General features: G+C 43.7%; 1 protein-coding gene across 1 annotated transcript in view; it reads left to right on the top strand.

Moving 5' to 3' along the window:
* Positions 1-22,540, top strand: part of WDR49 (WD repeat domain 49) — a 77,071-nt gene that overhangs the window by 20,172 nt on the left and 34,359 nt on the right. Inside the window, 6 exon segments of the mRNA XM_065411205.1 lie at positions 1,673-2,113; positions 4,160-4,336; positions 5,642-5,816; positions 15,373-15,540; positions 16,159-16,307; positions 19,081-19,314. Of these exon segments, the coding sequence (XP_065267277.1) occupies positions 1,673-2,113; positions 4,160-4,336; positions 5,642-5,816; positions 15,373-15,540; positions 16,159-16,307; positions 19,081-19,314 (1,344 nt within the window).

Here is a 22,540-nt window from a genome sequence, read left to right as displayed (position 1 = left end):
GTGGAAAATTTCCAAGGTTAAGTGAAGCTAAGATAAAGGAAGGTGTCTTTGTTGGTCCTCAGATTCGTGAACTTCTTCGAGATGATGCATTTGACCATGCACTGCGTGGCAAGGAAAAGACGGCATGGAAAGCCTTCCAGTTAGTGGCAATAAATTTTCTCGGAAACAACAAGGCAGACAACTACAGGTTGTTGGTGGAAAACCTCCTCAAGGCATACAAAAGCCTTGGTTGCAACATGTCACTAAAGATACATTTTTTGCACTCTCATCTAGATTTTTTTCCACCGAACTGCGGAGCAGTGAGCGACGAGCACGGCGAGCGATTTCACCAGGACATTGCAACAATGGAGAAACACTATCAGGGCAAATGGAGCCCATCAATGCTTGCAGACTATTGCTGGACAGTGACAAGAGATGCTCCATTTAATGAATACAAGAGACAAGCCAAGAAGCGCCGAGTAGACACTGAATAGGACTAAACTATGTACATAATAGTTTTTTGCCTTTTGTTTCATAATAAATTTTATTTATATAACCCTTTTGCTGATTTTTAAAGTGTTACATAAACAGGACAGGTGAAATATTATCATGTAAAGCAAGCATAAACACAAATAAAGACCTAGGTTTACAATTTATGATTAAAACTCTACTATCTACACAATATACATAGACATAAAATGTCAAAACTTAAATATCTTAGAAACAGTAGCCAATCAGTTGTTTTAATTGTCATATTTGAATTCAGCACATCAAAATACATAATAAATAGCACATTTTATCTCTGAAGCAGACGACGTCTCAAAAATTGTAGACCAGTGTATAACAAAGCAATGTTAATGGGATGCAAATAGGAGAAATAATTAAACCTGATTTTCCACAAAGTTATCGTGAATTTACTTTTTTTCCCCATTTTTTTACTTAATATAAAAACTGTTGTCAGCCTCTGCTAGATTTTTCAGTAACTAATTGCAATAGTGAGCTTGCATGAGGCATTGCGTTCATAGCCTTTTTTAAAAAAAAATGTAAGTACACTTAATTTGATGGCATGAGAAAATTAATGAAATCAGAAAAAATATGCAGAGTTGACTGAATGGCTCAGGAAATTAGAAATAAGATGCAGAGCTTTCCAGCCAAGTTCACCAGGTCAAATCCAGCCCAGTGACTAAAAATCACTACCATCTGACAGCTATTCAATAGTCCATATGAGAAGAGTTTTTGGTCACAGGTGTCCACAGTTTAAAATGCACCATTGCAACTTTGTTAGCAGTCTCAGCAGAATTTTTTATTTTGGGCGGGGTGGGGTGGGGTGAGGGCGATGGGTAATATTCACCCCTGTGCAGAGAGCCACAAGGGTTAAGTGGTGCATGGGGCCTTGTTTGGTCCTCTGCACAAAGGAAAATTTTAGCCTGGCTGTCTAGAGAACTTTGACTCCAGGGCTGTCAATCTGGTGTGTTATACAGATATTTCATTGTTAAAATATCTACATGGCCCTCTTGTGAAGGGACAGACTCCTTTGATCAGGTTTTGTAAAATAGTTCATTATTACAGACTGACTGTGCCTTTAGATACCACGAGTAAGATTACTACTTGCTGTGTGGCAAATCCATGTTTATGTTTACTAGCAGGGGCGCACCAGTGCAACTACTGTTGTCTCGCTCTGTCCTTTTTGAAGTCTCCAGGTTTAAACAGAAGAGTGGTCATGACTAGAGAAGAGTTCACAGAGCAGATTTGTGCAGTGATCAGACCAAGTACTAAAGAAGAATTTGGTGAGATGTTTGATAAGATAGATGTGACCCGAGATGGTATCATTGACTGGGACAAAGTGACCTCTTTCATGCTCTTAGACCTTAATGAGAAGGATGAACGAACGAGATCATCAGTCATCCCCCAGTGGAAGAATCTCCGACTTCTTTCGCCCATCCACAAAGATATTATTCAAAATGTAACTTTTTTGAAAGGCTCCAGCTGTTACCTGACTGTAAGTAGAAATGGATTGCTGGGAGTCTGGGGAGAAAACTTAAAGCTACAGAGAACTCTGCAGATTACTACAGAAGCTGTCAAACTGAAAGATCTGTGGGTAACAACGCTGGTCTCGCTAGCAAATGTAAACAAGGTATAAACCCCCTTTTTAAAAAAGTCTGTTAGAACTTGTAAAATATCAGATTGATAACCACTGAAGTTCTCTGGTTATTCGCCAGGCTGGTACAGCATGAGGAATGATGATGAGTATTGCACTTTTGCCAGGTGATGAATGTCAGCCAAAAGTGCTGGGTTCAAAGTCTGTAGAATCCCTCTTGGCAAATAAGTAAACCTGCTCAAGCCAGCACCCAGAAACCTGGGGAAACTAAATTCACCTCCCTGGGTGCCCTTAACAGGCAGAACTTCCACGCACTCAAAGACTGTGCAGAAACAAGGAAATCTTTGTTAAGGGAAAGGCAACAGTCATAAGCTTGGGAAAACATAGCAACAAAAAAGATATGTAGATAAGGAGTAAAATACCCACCCCTTCCAGTAGCTTGGCAGTAACTCTGGGTAACTCCCTTGCCACCCAGCTTACACAGTTAAATAAGGAAGTTCCAGTCCTGTCATTAGGGCCTGGGGTATCTTCTGTGACCTTCAGAGAGTCAGACATCCCCTCTTTTAAATCTTATTCCAGTCCCATTCACTCTTATGGCCCATCCCAAAACTGCCATCCTTTAGGTCAAGGAGAGTTTGAAAGGACTCCCTCTATAGGGCCTTAGATCAGCCAGAAGGGGCACTGTTCAAAAACACTAGTATTCTCTCCCCATGTCTACACCTTGCTGAGAGTTGAACGTGCTTCCTTATTGCTTTCAACCCATGTTATCGCAAAAACTGAGACACCATAACTGAGTCCTGGTCTACACTACAGACTTACGTTGGTGTAACTACGTCGTTCAGGGGTATGGAAAATCCACACTCCTGAGCAGTGACACTGACCAAACTCCTGGTGTAGACAGAGCTTTGTCGATGGGAGGGCTTCTCCCCTCAACACAGCAACTGCCTCTCGGGGAGGTGGAGTACCTATGCTAATGGGAGAAGTTCTCCCATCGGCATAGATAGCGTCTTGGCTAAGCGCTATGGTGGTGCAGCTGAACTGGTGCAGCTATGTTGCTGCAGCGCTGTAAGTATAAACAAGCCCTATATCCCATAACACTAACAATGGACTAGCCACATACTTTATATTAAATGAAGCCCCATATGGTTACTTTGTCTCAGAATGATATCCCCTAATAAAGCTAAGCAACATTTATGAAGTCAGGTGTTAAGGGGATAGCCGCTCCAATGCTCAGATACAGGTAGGATCTGTAAAAGATTGAAAGTCAGTCACTGGATTTGCATGCGGTACATTCAGATGTGTTTTAACTAGTTACCGTATCTTGACTAGGGCTGGATGAACAATTTACACGCTTCAGGGAAATTGTAACCTTTTGTTCAGTTCCTAAATTGTCAGAACACATTGCAACTTTCTCCCTTTTAATCTTTAGTCAAAATGATACATTAGATCATATTTGCAAATAAACCTTGGTTCATAGTTCATTTGCTCAGTTTGTTGCAAGTATTTGATATTAAAAAAATTGAAGCTGTTTTGATTGGGCACACAGGTCACTGGGCGGGGGCAGATCCCCTGCTACATTCGGCTCTCAGGGGTACAGCATAATGTGGAACTCTCTCAGGGAGCCAGTTACGGCTCCCTGATTCTCTGCCTGGGTCCAAGCACAAGTTAGCGCAGGGATATAGGGACCTTATGCTGGCTGGGAATAGTCTGAACACACAGTTTTACTGAGAGGAAGTTTCCAGCCTTTTGAATCTTCCCTAGTACATTTTTGCTGCCTGCCCTGGCTGGATGAGAGTAACTTTTAGCATCAGGTTTGCATAATCTTAATACTTGCCATTTTGAATTTAAAGTTCACTTTTGGAATGAACATTCCTGCCAGCCAATGTGATTGCTAGAATATAGAAAGGGAACCTAAAGGAGTTTTAAATGTAGGCTGTATTATTCCAGAAAATAATGGGAGATTTTTTGTTGCAAATTTGTCTTGCTATTAAAGATTATATATAATCTGTTCTATGTTAAAGGATATTTTAAATGCTTAATCTAGCAATGTTGTTCTCCCCTCCCCCCATCTCCTTTCTCCAGATAGCTATTGCTTTTACGAGTAAAGAGATCTGCTTTTATGATCTGAATTCCAAGCAAGGGTTGTCTTGTCAGTACAGGCTGCATGGTCTCCGGGGAACAGTGATATGTATGGACTATTGGTATAACCCTCATGATGGAAATGAAGCTATTCTAACATTGGGGGATGTCTCTGGACAGGCAAGTATGGTATAAACAAGACTAAAAGGTTGGCACAGAGAGTTCCCTATTTCTCAGCAGATAACATTCATTAGTGGCTGAATCATTATACTTTGTCGGATAGTTATGGAATTTTCACCCTGGATTTGTTTGAGTAGTAACAGCAATCTAACAATGTAGCGACTGATAAAGTCAGAAAGCCAGCCCATTCTTGAATAAAACACTAAAGTGAATGACAATATTAAAAAAAAAATCCAAGTAGCACACACTGATACTATGCATAGTATTACATATGAAAAGGCAGAATACAGATTATTGCTATGTTATAAAATCTTAGTGGTCACAGCTAGAAAGGACCTCTCAGGGAATTTAGGCCACCTCCTGCCAGTGTAGAATTATTCCCTACAGTGCCTTTTCTACTATTTTGTCCAGCAATGTGATTCCTACCTTCTAGCTTGAAAGATTGAAGCCACAGCTTCACTATTAAGGAGCTTCTCCTACTATTCAAAATAAATTGTCTCAGTTGCATCCCATTACTCAGTCATACACCTTGTACTGCACTAAACAGTCTGTTTCCAGACTATGTGCTTACTCCTGTCAATTACTTTTAGATTTGTCACCCCCTTATTTGTCACATAGCCAAACTATACACATTTAGCTCTTTTAATCTCTGCTCATAAGCAAATCCCTGCAGCCTCGTTAAAGAAGATAGCCATAGCAATAATACTGAAACTCAAATATCTGCAAGTTATGAATTTGTAATAAGGTAGAGAGTTTGTGCTGTATTCCATTTAGCTACCTTGCTGTCAGCAGTGATGGACACCACCTTGTACAAAACCCCAGTTTGAGCAGCCTTAGTTAGTCCTTGACTTAGTCAACAGTGGCTTAAATCAAATCAACTGGGGGGAAAAAAGGCACAGTCCATAAACATAATATAAACAAGTCAAAAAGCACTTTATCCTTAGGGCTTCTACTTCTATCTTTCTCCCTTGTACTTCCAAAGGTTTTTAAGTCTTTCAGAGGCAGGCTAATGCTACTGTTCTGGCAGAAAGTTGTTATCCTGTGACATCCCAAGTTCATCTACCACCCACCCTACCCCTCGCCTGGCCTTTATACTTGGGTTTGCCCTTATTAACTACAGCCAGTGGGGGCGTGTTTCTCCATAATTGACATTTCTCCCAGATGAGCTGGCCTGGGGCAGTATTTGCTGTCTGCAGGCAGAGAATGTTCTTAATCTCTTCCTGCCTGTGTTTGGTATGGAGTCTGTAGGTCACCCCCCCCCCCCCTTTTTTTGTTGTTGTTAAATAAAAGTTCTTTCTTTCTCAGGTTCAAGCCATTTCCTTTACCACTGCTCTGATCTCTTTGTTTGAACGACCTGCTAGCTCCCCTGAAGGTGAAGAAGCAACAGTGACCATTAGTTGGCAGGAGCTGGTCTCTGGGTATCACAAATGCTGTTATACGTTAAAGCACAAACTTCATTATAAAGACTGGGTCAAGCAAGGTACTGAATCTGAAAGCTTAAAAAAATCCCATGCTGTATGCCGTAATTATATTCATTACTAAAAGCTGATGGTCCACGTGTGTTTAGAAGCTATTGCTAATTGCATGTCTAGGGAAACTGGTACTGTATCTATAGTAATGAGTATCACTAATGCTGGGAGAATTATTTTTCCTTTGAAGGCTTGCTGCTGTACACAGTTAATCTTTGCACCTGAACTCTCATGCTGATCAGAGGGAAGCAGTTGTGGTTGCCAGTATCTGTGTGACTGCAGCCTGGTTCTCTTCATAATAACTATTCTTTTCAGGTCAAGAGGTTTGTGATGGTGTACACAGGCCTTTTGGTGCCCCTTGGAAAGGATCCTGAAGCCCGGCTCCAGTAGTGTCTCTGGCCAGGCCCTGCAAAACAATAAACAGCCTGGGGCACCGGGGGTTAATTTCTGGGCAGGTTCAGAGACAGCTCAGGGAGGTATTACCAGCTAATTAGGTACAGCTGAGGCCATTTTGGCTAAGCACCTTAAAAGACAGGAGATAATGACATACAGGGAACCAAAAGCCAGTATAGGGAGTTCTGTGGGAAACATAGGAGCTGCCTTGTATGGTTTATGCATTTTGCATATTTTGAGTTTATGTGGAAAACTACCTGTATTGTTTGGTTAAAGACTTTTGTCAACTTGGGGTGCAGTGTGATCCTGGTCCCACTGAAGTCTGTGTCAATGCTTTAATGGAGCTAGTATATCATGTTTGTTGTCAGTTGGGGATAAACTAGAACACCCCAACTCAGAGAACATGATGTGTGCTCAAACCTGTGAATTTCTTCTTTTAAAATTCTGCCTTAGTCCTATTACCTAGCTTGGTGCTAGGGGTAGGATATTGGACACCCTCTGGACAAGAGAGAGGTATCATCAAATAACTAGTACAATGGCAGCAGATAGTGCAACAGCATTAGTGGCTCTAGGAGCTGCGGCTTTAGAGGTTCATCACCCTGCCCCAATAGGGCTCTGGAAGATTCCTGACCAGTAGGGTCTGTAGGTGACAGTATTGGGGGGAATCGGGGTATCCTCTGCGACTCACTGGTACAATTCTGGTCAGACCTGTTCCTCCTGAGCAGGGCTGGCTCCAGGCACCAGCTTACCAAGCAGGTGCTTGGGGCGGCCACTTCGGAGAGGGGCAGCACGTCCAGCTGTTCGCGGCAATTCGGCGGACGGTCCCTCACTCCTGCTCGGAGCGAAGGACCTCCCGCTGAATTGCCGCCGCAGATCACGATCGCGGCTTTTTTTTAGTTTGTTTGTTTGGCTGCTTGGGGCGGCCAAAACCCTGGAACCGGCCCTGCTCCTGAGTCCCTACCACAGCTGGGAGCCTGAAGGATGGATTGGGCCTCTTAGTAGTTCCAGCTCAAGCCTCACTCAGTTGGAGACCTATTGGACTCCACTGCACTGGAACAACAAGATGGACGTTCTGACAATGAATGTGCAAATCTGGGTTCACCGGCATATCTCTGGTTCTATGGAAGAAGTAGCTTGTATAATAGAACACTATGTCCCAGTCAGTTGGCTTAACAGGCCCCTTCTCAGGTTTGACACCAATCCCACAAGAAGAGACCAAGCACCTGGTAATCTGAGGAATCACTGGAGTTGTCAGGGGCATGGACTCCAACAGAGGCCTCCAGGTGGGTGGCTGGAATCTTCACCTAGATACTCCCAAGGAATCACTGGCTATGTTTTCTCTAGGGGATCAGAGCTTGGGGTGAAAGGGCATCTGACTCAATAATTTATTTTTGGTGTGTGGAACCAGGGCGGATTAGCTGGGGTTTCAACTCCTAGAAATAATAAAAATCAGGCCAAAGATCCTTGCAAATATACCTGCTCACTTCTCCTTCTCCTTGTGAGATTTTGGTTACAAGGATTCCCTGCCCCTTTCTGTAGATCAAACAGCTGAATGTTTGTTTGTATTCATGCACACCAGGCCTCTGGACACTGGTGTTCATTCCTGAGCAGCTATATGGACCCGACTGTGCAAACCCAGGGAGGTGCATGGGGGCTGCAGCTGTCTGTGTGCCTGCGCAGGAGCTGAAAGGATGGAGGGAGTGGGCAGCTCCTTTGCACTTTTCTCCCAGGGATCAGTCAGAATCTGGCTGTGAGTAATAAAGCACGGTCATGGTGTCTGGCTCTGGTACCTACCCTAAGAAAAGCCAGCATTTTCATCAGGGCCGGCTCTAGGTTTTTTGCCGCCCCAAGCAAAAAATTTTTTGGCTGCCCCCCCGTCCCAGCCCTGGGCTCCTCGCCGCACCCCCCTGCTGCCCCAGCCCTGGGCTCTCCCCCCCCACCCACACCCCCTGCTGCCCCAGCTCTGGGCTCCCTCATTCCTCCCCACCATTGCCCCCCAACACACACCTCCTGCCGCCCCAGCCCTGGGCTCTCTCCCCCCCACCTGCACCCTCCTTCCGCTGCAGCCCTGGGTCACTGGTAACTCGCTCCCACGGCAGGTCATTCAGCAGGAATTTTAGATGTGCACAGAACACAGACAGGATTGGTTCCCATATGGTTACAGAACTGCAGTAAAGTGGAACAATTTTCAGCTTGTGTGATTGGAGGATATCTGGATGCATCTTATAAGACTGTCCTACAAAAATGAGGAAAAGTTGAGGTGCCTTTATTATTCTTTTGTTCCACTCTTTCTTTCTATGGGGAATTTGCCAATGCAATATCACTGTCTTCCTGTTAAACAAACAAACAAACAAAAAGGCAATGGCTGTTGAAAATAGCAAGTCCAGTCCTAATAACCACTGGGAAGCATTTCTTGCTCAATTTTATCCTACTTTTTCTACAGCAAGTTACAGTGGATCAGTATATTTGATTTGGGAGAAATGAAGTAACAGCTGCCCAAACTGAGCTTGAGCACTCCTGCATTTTGAGGTGTTCAAATCTGGAAGGCAGGTGCTGGGGCGGGGGGGGGGAAGGGAAGGGGGCTGTGGCTCTGCGGGGGAGCACGGCAGCATGTATGCAGCAGTGTGTCTGGTGCTGCGCAGAGCCAGACATACTGGTCTGAGTGGCACGGAAAGGGGGCTGGGGGATTGGATGGGGCGGAGGTTTGGGGGGGCAGTCAGGGGCAGGGAGAAGGGGGGGTTAGATGGGTCAGGGGTTTGGGGGGGGCAGTCAGGGGACAGGCAGCGGTTGGATAGGCATGGGAGTCCCGGGGGTTTGTCAGGGGGCAGGTAGGGTGTGGGGTCCTAGGGCGGAAGTTGGGGGGGAGTCTTAGGAGGGGTCAGTTGGGGACAAGGAGAAGGGAGGCTTAGATGGGGTCTCAAGGGGCAGTTAGGGGCAGGGGTCCCAGGAGGGGGCAATCAGGGAACAAGGAGCAGCGGTGCTTAAATAGGGGGTGGGATTCTGGGGGGCAGTTAGGGGCAGGGGTCCCAGGAGGGGGTGATCAGGAGACAGGGAGCAGGGGGGTTGGATGGGTTGGGGTTTCTGTGGGGGGCAGTCAGAAGGAGTGGATGGTGGCAGGGTGGGGCTACCCTCCCTCCCTCCCTGTGGAGTGTCCTATTTTTTGAATGTTAAAATATGGAATCCCTACTCACAGTGCAGCTCTCCATTCACAGCAGGCTGCAGCATGAGGTCTCAGCTACCTCACTCCCTCCCCCTCTTTCCTGTTGGTATTGGCCAAGGGAATGCTGGGAAATGTAGTTCTTTCCCTGCTCCAGGGCTGGCTCTATAGGCAGGGAGCTAACCAAGGAACTACAGCTCCCAGGGCCCCCTGTTGGTTCTCAGCTCCCATGCTGGATCCCTGCCGCCCCTGCAAATGGGCTGCCCCAAGCACTTGCTTGCTTTGCTGGTGCCTAGAGCCGCCCCTGATTTTCATAACTTCAAATCACCTCAGTCATTTCATGTTAACATGCAAGCATTTCAAAGTGTGTCTTTAAAAATCTAGTAGCCCACAACACTGTTTACCCCAGATGACCCTGTTAGCTGCTGGGACTAGTAGGGGCATGCTATGTTCTCTGTGTTTTACTACAGCTCAGTGCTGGTAGGAACACATGCTCTCTTGTAGAGCCTTCCCTTTGCTTCCCCTGAATTCAAGGGTGGGGAACAGTTGCAGTCTCTGCACTGAGCAGGTACACTGCTTACTCCAGGCACTCCAGGGTTGGACATCACTCTAATGGGGCAGGGATCAGGCAGACCCTATTGCCCCACCACTCCTACAACTAGCCATATGGAGTGGGCTGAGGTGTGTGGGGGGGGAGTGGGCTGAGTTGGGGGAGGGGAAGAAAGCAGGCTGTGCAATGTGCAATCTCCCTCTCTGTAGGGCAGACAGTTAGGAACTGTGCCTCCCCCAGGTGCAATGCCTTCCTGAGCATCCCCTGGGCAGGTGTGGCTCTGTCCTGCTTCCTACTCAGGCCTGTGCCTAACTGCCACAATTGGACCCACAGGGAGAGCGAGTGCTTTTCGTTTTTAACTACATAAATTCTGAGAGAAATGTGAAATGTTCTTGTACACCGATCTAAGTAACTGCAAATCAGGCATTTAGGTCTGCTTTTATTGACATGGGATGCAGGAAGCATGAAAGATAAATCAGTGGGGTATTATAATGAATACCCATCTAGAGTGCTGCACACATTCAGCATTTAGGACAAAGGCAGTAAAGTAATACAACATTCTGATCTAGTTCTAAATGGATTCCATTAAAGTGAGTTTATTGCATTCTGAGCTGTAATATCTCATTTTTTTACATTGGAAAAGTAAGCAGTTCTGCAGTTTGAGACTTAGAACACCGAGTGGTGTCTAGAAGGACTTTTCGCTCTATCCACACACAGAAATGCATCATGCTAGGGCACAGATCCTGGCGCTCCATTAAGGCAACCTATTTATCCAAATGGATGTATGGCATGGATTTCCTGATGTGCTCAGCTGCGCCCTACGTGGGGAGACTCTGCAGCTGGTAGTGCCAAAAAGTACCTTCCAAAAGAGTCTCTCAAACCAGCTCAGGCTTCTTATTACTAGCTTGTGTCATCTAATGCAACTCCCAGCACAAGTAAGGAGCTCCTCTACCCTGTCCTACTAAGTGTGAAATCCATATGACGCTTCAGTATGACCTGTGATGGCATTGGAATGACACCTCCAGGTAATTCTTGGGTTCCTCTTTCTCATCTCTTCTTCATTTTCTCGGCTGAACCATTATGTAGTGCTGCGCTGAACCCAATGTACACGCAGAACTAAATCCTGAGCTCCAACATCTCCCATTTTAAGGTGAATAGCCTGCAAAAGCATTTCACGATTCTTCTGGATCAGCTGTATGATATCAATGCAATAAATAACACTAGTGTTTACTGTTCCATCACCTGGCTGACCACTTCTTAGGTCTCTTTGTAATAAACTTGTATTTTCCTTTTTCTGTTTTCAGGCCAGTATGCTTGGTCTTCTCCTCACTGACAAACTCCAAATAATGTCTCCCCTTTCTCTTTGTTACAACCCCTGAAGGACATACAAACCACCATCAGAAAGACTATTTGCAACACCTCTTCAAAGCTTCTCATATCTGATGAGTTCAGCCTCTCTTTAAGTTTGCATCTTGGAATTCTTTTTGTAGCCCTTCCTGGAACTGCTTTCATTTTACTGAGACCCCTTCAGTATTTTGGCCTTCAAAATCACATAATTAGCTGGTTTTAGTCTTGCTTCTTAGGCCTATTGAAGTCAATGGAAAGGCTCCCGTTGACTTAGTGGTCTTTGGATCAAGCCCTTACTAAGGCTGATGGGTGAAATTCACTCTTGTGCAGAGGGCTAGCTCAAGGTCAATGCACAACTTAATCCCTATTTTGAGGATTTAAGTAGTGTCTAGGCCTTGCCCTGGGCCTTGCTTAGGGGTGAATTTCACTCTATTTGTTGGTTACCATACAATCCCCGGCTAAATAATTTCAGTTCAAAGTTTACCCACTTCTTAACTGCTCCCAATCTAAAGGTACTTTCCCCTGGATTCTGAATTGTCCATATAATTCTCTCCAAGTGTCAGAATTTTTCATTTCTACTTTTTCTTTAAAAAAAAAAAATCACCTAAACTCTTCTCACAGAACTACTCATGGAGCACTGTAATAGAAGTAAATCCATCTTTACAGAAAGGATTTTTCTCTCTTCTTGGATTGAAGATGTATAATTTTGCATTTTGAATGGAGAATATTTCAGATGTGGTATTAAATTATCTTGAAATACTAATCAAGGGGAGGTAGGTGGAGGAGGGAATTACATACTCAAGGGGCTTTAAATAAGTGAGGAGGCCATTGTTGCTAACAAGTGGTTCATATATAGAAGGGGAGATGATAGAACAGAAGAAGCCTCAAAGCAGTGCAATATGGATAGATTCCAGACATACCTGAGTTACCACAAGGACAAAAGAAGTTAAGGGGGAAAAAAAGAGAGAAGTATAAATAGAGGGAATAAATACAAGCTCAACATTCCCAAATTATGTTGGATCCTTGAGAACATGAATGTGTTAAAGTTGACGGGAAAGGAACAGAAGAAACAGCATAGCTTGTAAAGGCAGAGAGTACCTGAGACCTTGATAAAAACACTTTATAGATAGTCAATGTCATTTTGATGTCCTGTACTCTCTGTCCTTTATTTGTCTACTAAGGCTAAGGTTACAGATTTGGGGAGAGAATAGATTGGTAAACTCACAGTACAGGGAAATGGTTTATTCAACGTGTGGGAACTCCAGATAAAAGGCAAATATATATAGTTCTTTTTTTTAAAGATGGGATTTGATCAACTTACGTGAAGACTTGAAAGAAAAGTGATAAGTTTTCTTGTCTACTGTCATTCATAGAAAAGGGTTATAGTTCACTGAGAAGGATGCAAATAGTGCAGCAAAATTAAACTTTCCCAAAATAACTGGGAGTAATTTTGTGGTAATTCAAACAGTGTTACTACGGAACAGGAGGTGTTATAGACAGAGGAAAACAAAGTCTAGGGCAAACCCTCATTGAAGTCCATGGAATTTTTGACAGCAAATTGGACACAAGGAGGTAGATTTTCAAAAGCACAAGTAACAATTAGGCACCTAACTCCCAAGGACTTTCAGTGTGATGTAGGTGCCCAACTGCCATTTGTGCCCTGAAAAATCTCCTCTTTGGTCTCAAAAACATGTGTGAGGGAGGAAAGGTGAAAGATGTTACATGCTTTCTTGATGGGAAAGTATATGTGGGGCTTATTGAGGTTCCTGTTGAAGAAAATATAAAGAAAATTTACTCAAAGAAGATTCAAAATCTGTTGGTAAATACAATGGTGAGAAGGGACATGGCTGAACTGCAGAAATGTTAGGAAATATTTTAGTGAGAAAGGTGGTAGTGGTAGATCCAGGAAAGGGGTGGGTGTGCCTTTCCCTGCTTCCCAAATGGGGGAGCAAAATGGCAGGAATAAGCATAAACTGAGTCATGGGAGCTGGACAAAGGGGAAAGCTGCTCCAAGGAAGGCTCCATCTTGCCACAAAGACCCTTTGCGGCCATAACATGGAGCATAGCATTGTGTGGCCACAGAGTGTGGCCTGGGATAGGAGTTGGGAAATGCTTGCTCAGCATGGCACGTTCCCTTTTCAGAACAGTGATTCTTACCCTAAAAAAATCCATCTGAACAAGCACTAACTCCCTCTTCCTGGCTTTTGTAGAACACACATGAACTGTAGTTGCCTTGGGGAGCAGGACAGCCAATCACAGTGTGGCTTGTTGCCATTGCTGAAAGGACGAAACAGAGGGGCTCAGACCCACATAGGAATGTGCATATGATCTGAGATCCACAAGGTCTTAAGTGACAATTCCACAGGATCTTTGACTCCTCTTAAACTTGCTGGTCCCATGGGATCGTGCACCTTGGTGGCTGTTCTACAAAAGCTATTGAACCATGGAGAGCCATGTGATACCATTTGCAAAGATGAACACTTACTACAAGAAAAGGGATTTCTTAGTCAAAGGTGCATCAATGAGAATGGAAAGTAGAGGTAGCTGTGGGTCCACTTTCCATCAGTTTTAATTTGTGATACTGCCTCTATTGTGGGGCTGTATTCTGTATTTGCAAGGACTTGCTGATCTAATTAGGTCTTCTAATAGGTCACTAATTTTTCTGATAATATTAGAGGGTAATGTTAGGATTTTCCATGTTTTTGAATGGAATAAAATTGTTCATCATGCTTATTGGAAGAACACTTTGGGTCAGATCCTTACCTGGTGTAAAATAGTGTAACTGCAAATGAAACCAATAGAGCTATGCTAATTTACAGCAGCTGAGGATCTGGACATAGAGAATATTTTATAGAGCACTTTCCAAGGACAAAGCTACTCATTGCAAAACATTTGGAAATAAAATTACTTTTTTTCAATGCAGATTCAGATACTTTCATGGTCATATTTTGGTTGTTTCCCTAACTTCTGTTTGTCATTAAGAAGCCCTTTCTATCTCAATCTGCCCCCTTTTCTCCTTCTCCATGCATATGAGCATTTTAATTTGCCACATACTTTGATGTTATGGAAATTCCTTTAACCTCACCCTTTAGTCAGACATTCTTCAAGGAACTTGACTTACAATACAGTTTAGTCAGAAACGAGTTTATATCTTTGTAACAAACTGTGCAAATCACTGAGCTCCTGAAACATACATCTTGTTCCCACAAAAGTCACTTATAACCTCCAGATTCAAGTCCTGGAGCAACACTCTGAGTTTAAGATTTCCAATTTGTCTTTCCTGATGGACCGCAGAGCAAGAATTGTAACAGCATTTGAATTTTAAGTGGAAATATAACAAAGTAATTTCCCAGATACAGTATTTGCACTTTTTGATCACACAGTAATTATACTGTAGCATTACCATGTATTTGTGTAGGAATAATTATTGTATAACAGACTTTAGATTTCAGTATCGCTTTACTGAATTAAGAATAACTAGCCTAGTAACTTGGTCCATATTGTGTTACCAGTTTTATATCCAAGCTCCTCAGGGATTAGAAACCAGTGGCAAAGCTCTGTAGTTCAGAAGGGATTACTGCAAGGAGAGTTAGCTGTTACCAGTATATAGTGTTCTGTATGGTTCATTAAGTCTCTATACCAAAAATGTAAATGAGACTTCATTGTATCAGCAAAGCCGTGTGATGTATTTTTACCACGTTTCTGTTAGATTTCTTTCTTGTCCAATTACAAAGTATTGAACGCCCTCTAATACCACTGAACTTCATGAGAGCTGAAGCCATTGAGCACCTTATTAGACCCACACCGTATATTGTATGTCCTTGTCATCTATGGACTCATCCCTGAAATGTGCTGAGAACTCTGGCCACAATCCAGCAAAGCACTTAAGTGTGTGAGCAGTCCTGGATCAGGTCCAGAATGCTCAGCGCCTTGCAGGATTGAGTCCTGCAGGCCTGATCCAAACCCCTTTGAAGTCAAGGTTAGTTTTCTCCCTGACATTAATAGTTTTTTTAATTAGGCTTAGATTTAATATACCTTGTTCTTTATGAAACTAGCACTGATTGGATTATATTAAAAGAAATCAATTCAAAGGTTTTCTTTATCTTTTCTCACCAATTAGTTGCATACAGCTCTTCCTTTGATGCCTTTATTTCCAGTACAACCAGTAATGTTAACACATTGGTGCTGGCTTGGAGAGAAAAATTAAAGCCTCGTCTTAAAACTACATCCTTCGACATTGCCCGGGGAATTAATGCTTTTGACTTCCACTCTCGACTCAACTTAATTGGTACGTTTTAAAAAACTGACTAATTTATGTGCTATAGTAAAGCCTAAGGGGCCAAGAAAACTGTATTCTGTATGGTTTCAGAGTAGCAGCCGTGTTAGTCTGTATCCGCAAAAATAACAGGAGTACTTGTGGCACCTTAGAGACTAACAAAATTTGTTAGTCTCTAAGGTGCCACAAGTACTCCTGTTATTTTTGTATTCTGTATGTGTACATATATAGGCATTTTCTTCCTTCGTATGCATTCTGCCTGCAAAAGTGAATGACTGAGTCCTAGTGTTTTATATTTATGTGATGATGTTTTATATTTCCAGCTTATGAAGTGGAAGACAAATCAGCTGGGGGGAAGGGCATAGAGACATTTCTGCTCAAGAAGTTTAGGGAAGTTCTGAGTAACTGCAGGTGCGATTACAATGGAAACTGTTCTGCATTATTAATTATTGCAGTCACTACCACTCTCACATATTCACTTGTAACATAAACAAATACATTCTCATTTATCAAAGCAATTATCGTTGTGTGTTTCAGAGAGATGGCAGTTTCTTTATTAATAATTAAAATAAAATCCCCTTTCAAGAGTACTTTTGGTTTTAATCTATTTTGCTTTGTGATTGTGAACAGCTACTGCTGGCATCAATCACCGAGTTTGCCTCTGGAACCCCTACGTCACCTCGAAACCTGCTGGAGTTCTTCAAGGCCATTCAGCCAGTGTAATAGCTGTTCAGTTCATTACTGAACGAAAACAGCTTTTCAGCTTCTCAAAGGACAAGGTAAATATAGAAACTGCCTACAGGGCCCAATCCTGCCGTTCCTGCATTGGCAAACAGAATTGGATCTGCAAAATGCGCCAGCAGCTCCCATTGTGACATGATTACATTTTCGAAAAACCCAACATATGAGAATCTGGCCATTTATTTTGGTGCCTAATTGAGAGCTGAGCTCTTCTGAAAATATGACTCCAGTTGTGGACGCTAAACTTTCTTGAAAATATGGTCCATAGTGTGTCCTAGTGCTGGTCTCCACTAGAAAATTAGGTCGAACCAGCTATGTCATTTAGGGGTGCGAAAAACCCACACTCCTGAGTGAGGTAGTTAAGCTGATCTAAGCCCCCATATAGACAGTGCTAGGTCAAAGGATGAATTCTTATGTCAACCTAGCTACCACCTCTGAGGGAGGTGGATTACCTATGCTAATGGGAGGTAGCGTCTATGCTCTCAGGAAGGTGGATTGCCTAGCCCAGTGTTTCCCAAACTTGGGACGCTGCTTGTGTAGGGAAAGCTCCTGGTGGGCCGGGCTGGTTTGTTTACCTGCTGCGTCCACAGGTCCGGCCGATCGCGGCTCCCACTGGCCGCGGTTTGCCGAACCAGGCCAATGGGGGCTGCTGGAAGTGGCGTGGGCCAAGGGACGTACTGGCCACCGCTTCCAGCAGCTCCCATTGGCCTGGAGCAGCGAACCGCGGCAGGTAAACAAACTGGCCCGGCCCACCAGGGGCTTTCCCTAAACAAGCGGCGTCCCAAGTTTGGGAAAGCCCATCTGTGTAAGTAGTGTCTACGCTAAAGCACTACAGCAGCAGAGCTGCAGCTGTGTCACTGTAGTGTTTTAAATGTAGACAGGCCTTAGTTTATTTTCACACTCAACATTTCTCTAATGCTAATTTGAGATTGTGATCCAGGTTTGTCATTATAAAGGCAAGAAAGGATCAAAACCTGAGCAGAACAAGCTAGGCCAGCACCAATATTAAACACCACGGTATCTCTTTCAATTGCAGTGTTAAAATTGTATTTTCTTTTTAATTGCTAAACCATTATGCTATACACAGAGAAGTGCATGTTGTTCTTGGCATTAGTATGAATCTATTTCACTCTGACGAATGCATGGTAATCTGAGTCTCTGTCTATATAATAAACAACGAGCCCCCTCTGCTACCAAGAGCACTCTCTGATTTACTGCCAGCAGAAACCACAACAAACTTCTGCCATCCAATGTTATGTGGGATGAGAGGGATGCAAAGAGATAACATTCACCATTTTAAAGGCAGAATTTTGACAGAAATTCTGAGTCACTGATTGCACCATGTTTTGTAATGGATAATTCATGGAGATAGTGGGCTTGTTTTAAACCAGCGCAAAAGTCACATGTTTTAACACGTGAATCAATGTATTGCTGTGAACTGAGATGTGTTCACAGACCTGGAGACAGAAGCTCCATATCCATAGAACAGAATCAGTATGGGAATACTCAAAATTCCAGTTAGGATTTACCAGACTGGGTCAAGATGGCAGCCCTCCAGGCCCTATCGCTCCACGGCTACTCATTCTCTCCCCAGTGGACTTGTTTCTTGCTTGTCTCTGTATTATCTACTTGATGCTTTTGCCTACCCAGCCCACTCTCTGGTAGTGTTCCGGGATTTGCCACACTGCTGTGACCACATTTAAATAACTGCGTCACCCAATGCTTGGGTTTTTGAAATAGATGAGACCTGGTGTATGCGGAGACCTATAGGCTCAATGAGTTTGGATGTACTTCTAATGACCATAGCTCTGAAGAGGGGCTATAACTTAGCACATTTGTTAGTCTTTGCTTCTGGTGAGAAACCCAGTGCAAAAAAAGAGCCAGGTTAGTGAGGCACACCAAGGCAAGTGCATTGGCATTGCTGTTTGAAGAAGCTTGCATAGCAACTACTTCTCCGCATCCACTTGCTGATATATTGCTGCTTTATGCTTTCAAGAAAGCTAAAAAATAGCTCCCTTTTATTCTCCTCTAGAATGGGCCATTTCTTATTAGCTATAGCTATTGTATATTTATAATGAGCCTTTACAGTCTACCAAGTAAATAATGGCATAAAAATTACCTTTTTATTTATATACGCAACAGACCATAACATTTGCCACTAAGCTGTTAATCTCTTGTGTCAACACTCATACCGTTCTATGAGAGAGATTTTTATTTTAACTGTTCCTAACCTGCCTTAGTGGATGCAAAGCTCATATGTAACACTTCCAACTCCCTGGGGACACTAGCAAAATATAGGCACAACAAGGTTGATGTTTCAACCTTGTTCTGACTATTCTGACTCACGAATTGTTTTTCTAAGGGTAACTGCCAGAGGCTTTTAGATAACAATGGCTCTGATTCTCCTCTCAACTGCACCAGTATAAACCAGGAAACCAATGGAGTTACAGTGATGTAAAACCTTGGACAAGTCACTTCACCGCTGTTTTCACTCCACCCTTTCTCTGTCTTGTCTGCTAAACTGAAAACTCCTCAGCACAGAGGTTGTCTCGTGTGTTTGTACAATGGCTGGCACAACAGGGCCCTGACCTTGGTTATAATATGAATAACAATAAAACGAAATATTCACTGACAACCCTTTGTAAAATAAACTGAACAAAGATGGCTTCTTTCATCTTGTATTTGGTGGTAGATGTTAATAAGGCACATGAAGCAAGCCAGAGCTATCACTGCAATAACTAATGATTGCAATGCATTCTGAAGCAAAAAAAATGGAGATAATGTGTGATTTCTTCATCATTATGTGCACAGGTGTTAAGGCTCTGGGATATTCAGCATCAGCTGTGCATCCAGAGGATTGCGGGCTCATTTCCAAAGAGTCTGGACTTCCAATCCACCCTTTATTTTAATGAAGCTCACGGACGGCTTTTTATCTCATTTAATAACCAGCTGATGTTATTGGAAATGAAGCAGGAAACCAGCAGAAAGGTCACAAGTCATGGGAAAGCAGTTACTTGTGTTCTTTACAATTCAGTCTTTAAGCAGGTAAAGGGGTGGGGGAGAAATAAGGAACCTTTCTGCATTTTCCTGATAAGGAACTTGAAAATGTGTATTATTACAAGGTGATTTTATTAATTTGATTTCAGAAAGTTAAATTAGAGAGGGAGATACCATTTACTTTGGAAAGAAAATTATCTCATACTAAAGCATGCTAATTACAGTCTTTGTATGACTTTACTGCAAAGCACTGTGAGTATTCTAGTATCCCAACAGTTTAATTTAACTAGTAAACTACCTGCTTTCTTTAAACCTTCTATCGTATTTGAAAAGTGGTTTGGTTTCCAATGAAGGTTCAGTGTTAAAAAGTGATATAAGCTATCAGTGTACCCAACATTTCTAAGAAACACAGATGATAAAAATAAAACTACTATTGTGAAATGATCTAGGGTTATCTCTGATGTAGGTTAGTCCTGGTATGACTGCCAATTGAAAATGAACTTGATTATAAAATTCCTCTTTATAGCCACCTTACAGTATCCCTGAGGATAGTTCTGAAATATGCATGAAATGTAATTAGTGAAGATTCATTTTCGCTAGAACATTTTACACAAGTGGCATACAGTGGCAGACCTGGATGTATTCATAATAAAATGATTCAGTTAAATGTAATACCACTTGGTATGCAGTGAGAGTGTTGTTTGTCTTCACAGTACTTTAATGATGCACTGCAGTCTTTGGTATCAGAGCACTACCTGCATCTCAATGAAGAGCCACAGTTACTATACAGGGAAATGTCTCTGTGATAGATTTTCCTGAGCTCTGCCCAACCAGCCCCTTTTATCTACAGATTGAGATTCAGCTAAGAAAAACCTCAGAGCACAGAGTAGTACGATAAGGGGTATCAACAGATCATCATGGGTTTTGGTGGCGATTTGTTTGGTACAAATGAGTGTTTAAAGCGTGGTAGCAGTAGCACGGTAGCAGTATCCTGACTGATTAAAAGAAAAAGAAAAAAAGCAGCTTTCCTGCATGCTGTCAAAGAAACAACCCATGCTGTAAATTAAACAATAAAAAACATCCCACTTTGGTGGAACAGACATTGAATCAGAAGTGGGTGAGTGTATCAGAGAGAGAGAGAGAGAGAGAAAGGAGGCATTAGAAAAGGATAGATAGAAACTGGCAGAAGGATTCAAGAAGAGATAGGCAAGGCCAGAAAAGATGGGAAGTGTGAAATAATGAGAGGTGAGGTTCCATGAGAAAAGGCAGGTGGAGGGAGAGAGAAATCCCTGTTGTAACAAAGGGCTTGGTAAAGGACTTCAAGAGTCTTTGTATTTCCATGTTGAAGATCACAGTTCCTGGGCCCAGCTGCTAACCAAGTCACAGTGATCTGAATCCACCACCCATCCTTAGGCTGCATGTTTTTGAAAGAAGCAGTTTGGGGTGCTGGAGGCTGTGCTAATGAGCAGCACATGTTTTCAGTTAAGTTATTGATTTTAAAGGCTTCTGTGAGCCATGAGAAAGGGAGACAGAAGAAAAGGGAGGTGCATTCCTTTAAGATGCAGGCATTCTGGGAAGCTTATGTCTAAGGGATAAAAGTGTGGCTCATATGTACGATCACTTTGGCAGTGGTAATAATACTTGATACATCATAGTTTTGGAGCACAGAACCATCCTTAATCCTCATAACAACCCTCTGAGGCAGGTAATCTACTTTCCTTCTAAGTGTATCTAATTCCAAAATAATTATTACAAATTAAATACCAATAGCATAGACAGAGTGATGCAAAATGGTATATGCCAACCAGAAAGGAGTAGCTGTGTGGTTTAAGTGGCTGGGTCACCGGTCTGGAACTCAGGCAGACCTAGGTTCTACTCCTAGTTCTGCCAGGGACCTGCTGAGAGATCTTGGGCAACTTTGTGTTTCTGTTGTAAAGCTTGTCTACACAACAAGTTACTGTGCAGTAAGCCAGGGTGTGAATCTACAGTGCACCAGATTGTCCTGCAGTGACATCCTGTCTGGATGCTGCTATAATGCAGTGACTGTCCCAGAGGAGGGCTTGGATTACTATGTTTTCAAAAAGTGGTAGTAAAGAGTCATTTGGGACAGTGAGAGAGAGACAGCACAAGCATGAGAATATCTCCTGGGGGTTAGAGCTCTCACCCAGGATCCAGTCTCCCTGCTCCAATGACTCTCTTTAATTATTTAACCAGAGTCCAACAGCTTCAACAGGAGAGACTAAGGGAGCGCCACATCAAACTATACCATATCCCAGTGGCTAGAGTGCTGCCTGGAGAGATGGTAGATCGGGGTGGGCAAACGTTTTGGCGCAAGGGCCACATCTGGGTATGGAAATTGTATGATGGGCCATGAATACTCATGAAATTGTCGGTTGGGGTGCTGGAGGGGGTGAGGGCTCTGGCTGGGGGTGCAGACTCTGGCGTGAGGCCAGAAATGAGGCGTTCAAGGTGCAGGAGGGGGTTCTGGGCTGGGATCGAGGGGTTCGGAGGGTGGGAGGGGGATCAGGGCTGGGGAAGGGGGTTGGGACATGGGATGGGGTCAGGGTTGCAGGCTCCGGGTGGTGCTTACCTCAAGCAGCTCCCAGAAGCAGTGGCATGTCTCCCCTATGGCTCCTAAGCAGAGGTGCGGACAGGCAACTTTGCACGCTGCCCAGTCCACAGGTGCTGCCCCTCCAGCTCCCATTGGTTGCAGTTCCCAACCAATGGGAGCTGCAGGGGTGGCCCTCTGGCTGCCTCTATGCGTAAGAGTCAAAGGGAGAACATGCCACTGCTTCCGGGAGCAGCGCGGACTGGGGCAAGCCCTGGACCTGGCTCCCCAGCGGGAGCTCAAGGGCCAGATTAAAACATCTGGAGGGCTGGATGTGGCCCCCGGGCCGTAGGTTTGCCCACCCCTGTGTTAGATCCTAGTTCAAATCCCTTTGCTCCTTTGGTGGAAGCGGGACTTGAGCCAGGGTTCCCCTACATCCCAGGGGAGTACCTTAACCACTAGGCTAAAATTATGATGGAATTTTTCCTCCTGCTCCTCACATCTTGCTAAAATGGCTTAGGCACCTAACTCCAAAGAGGGTTGCCAGCTGTGAATCGCAAGCACAGCTAGGCACATCCCTGCAGCCTGGACTTAGGTACCTGTCTCCATGAGAGGGGTGACACTTAGCACGCACCACTCTGGTTGGCATCTTCCATTGAATAGCTTAGGCAGCTCTCTGCTTAGCAGGCCGGCTTTAGTTCATTGAAGACTATGGCGCCTATGTCT

Source organism: Emys orbicularis, chromosome 9 (genome assembly GCF_028017835.1).
Source record: "Emys orbicularis isolate rEmyOrb1 chromosome 9, rEmyOrb1.hap1, whole genome shotgun sequence".
NCBI classification, from domain to species: Eukaryota; Metazoa; Chordata; order Testudines; family Emydidae; genus Emys; species Emys orbicularis.
This window is presented reverse-complemented; position numbering and strand designations above follow the sequence as displayed.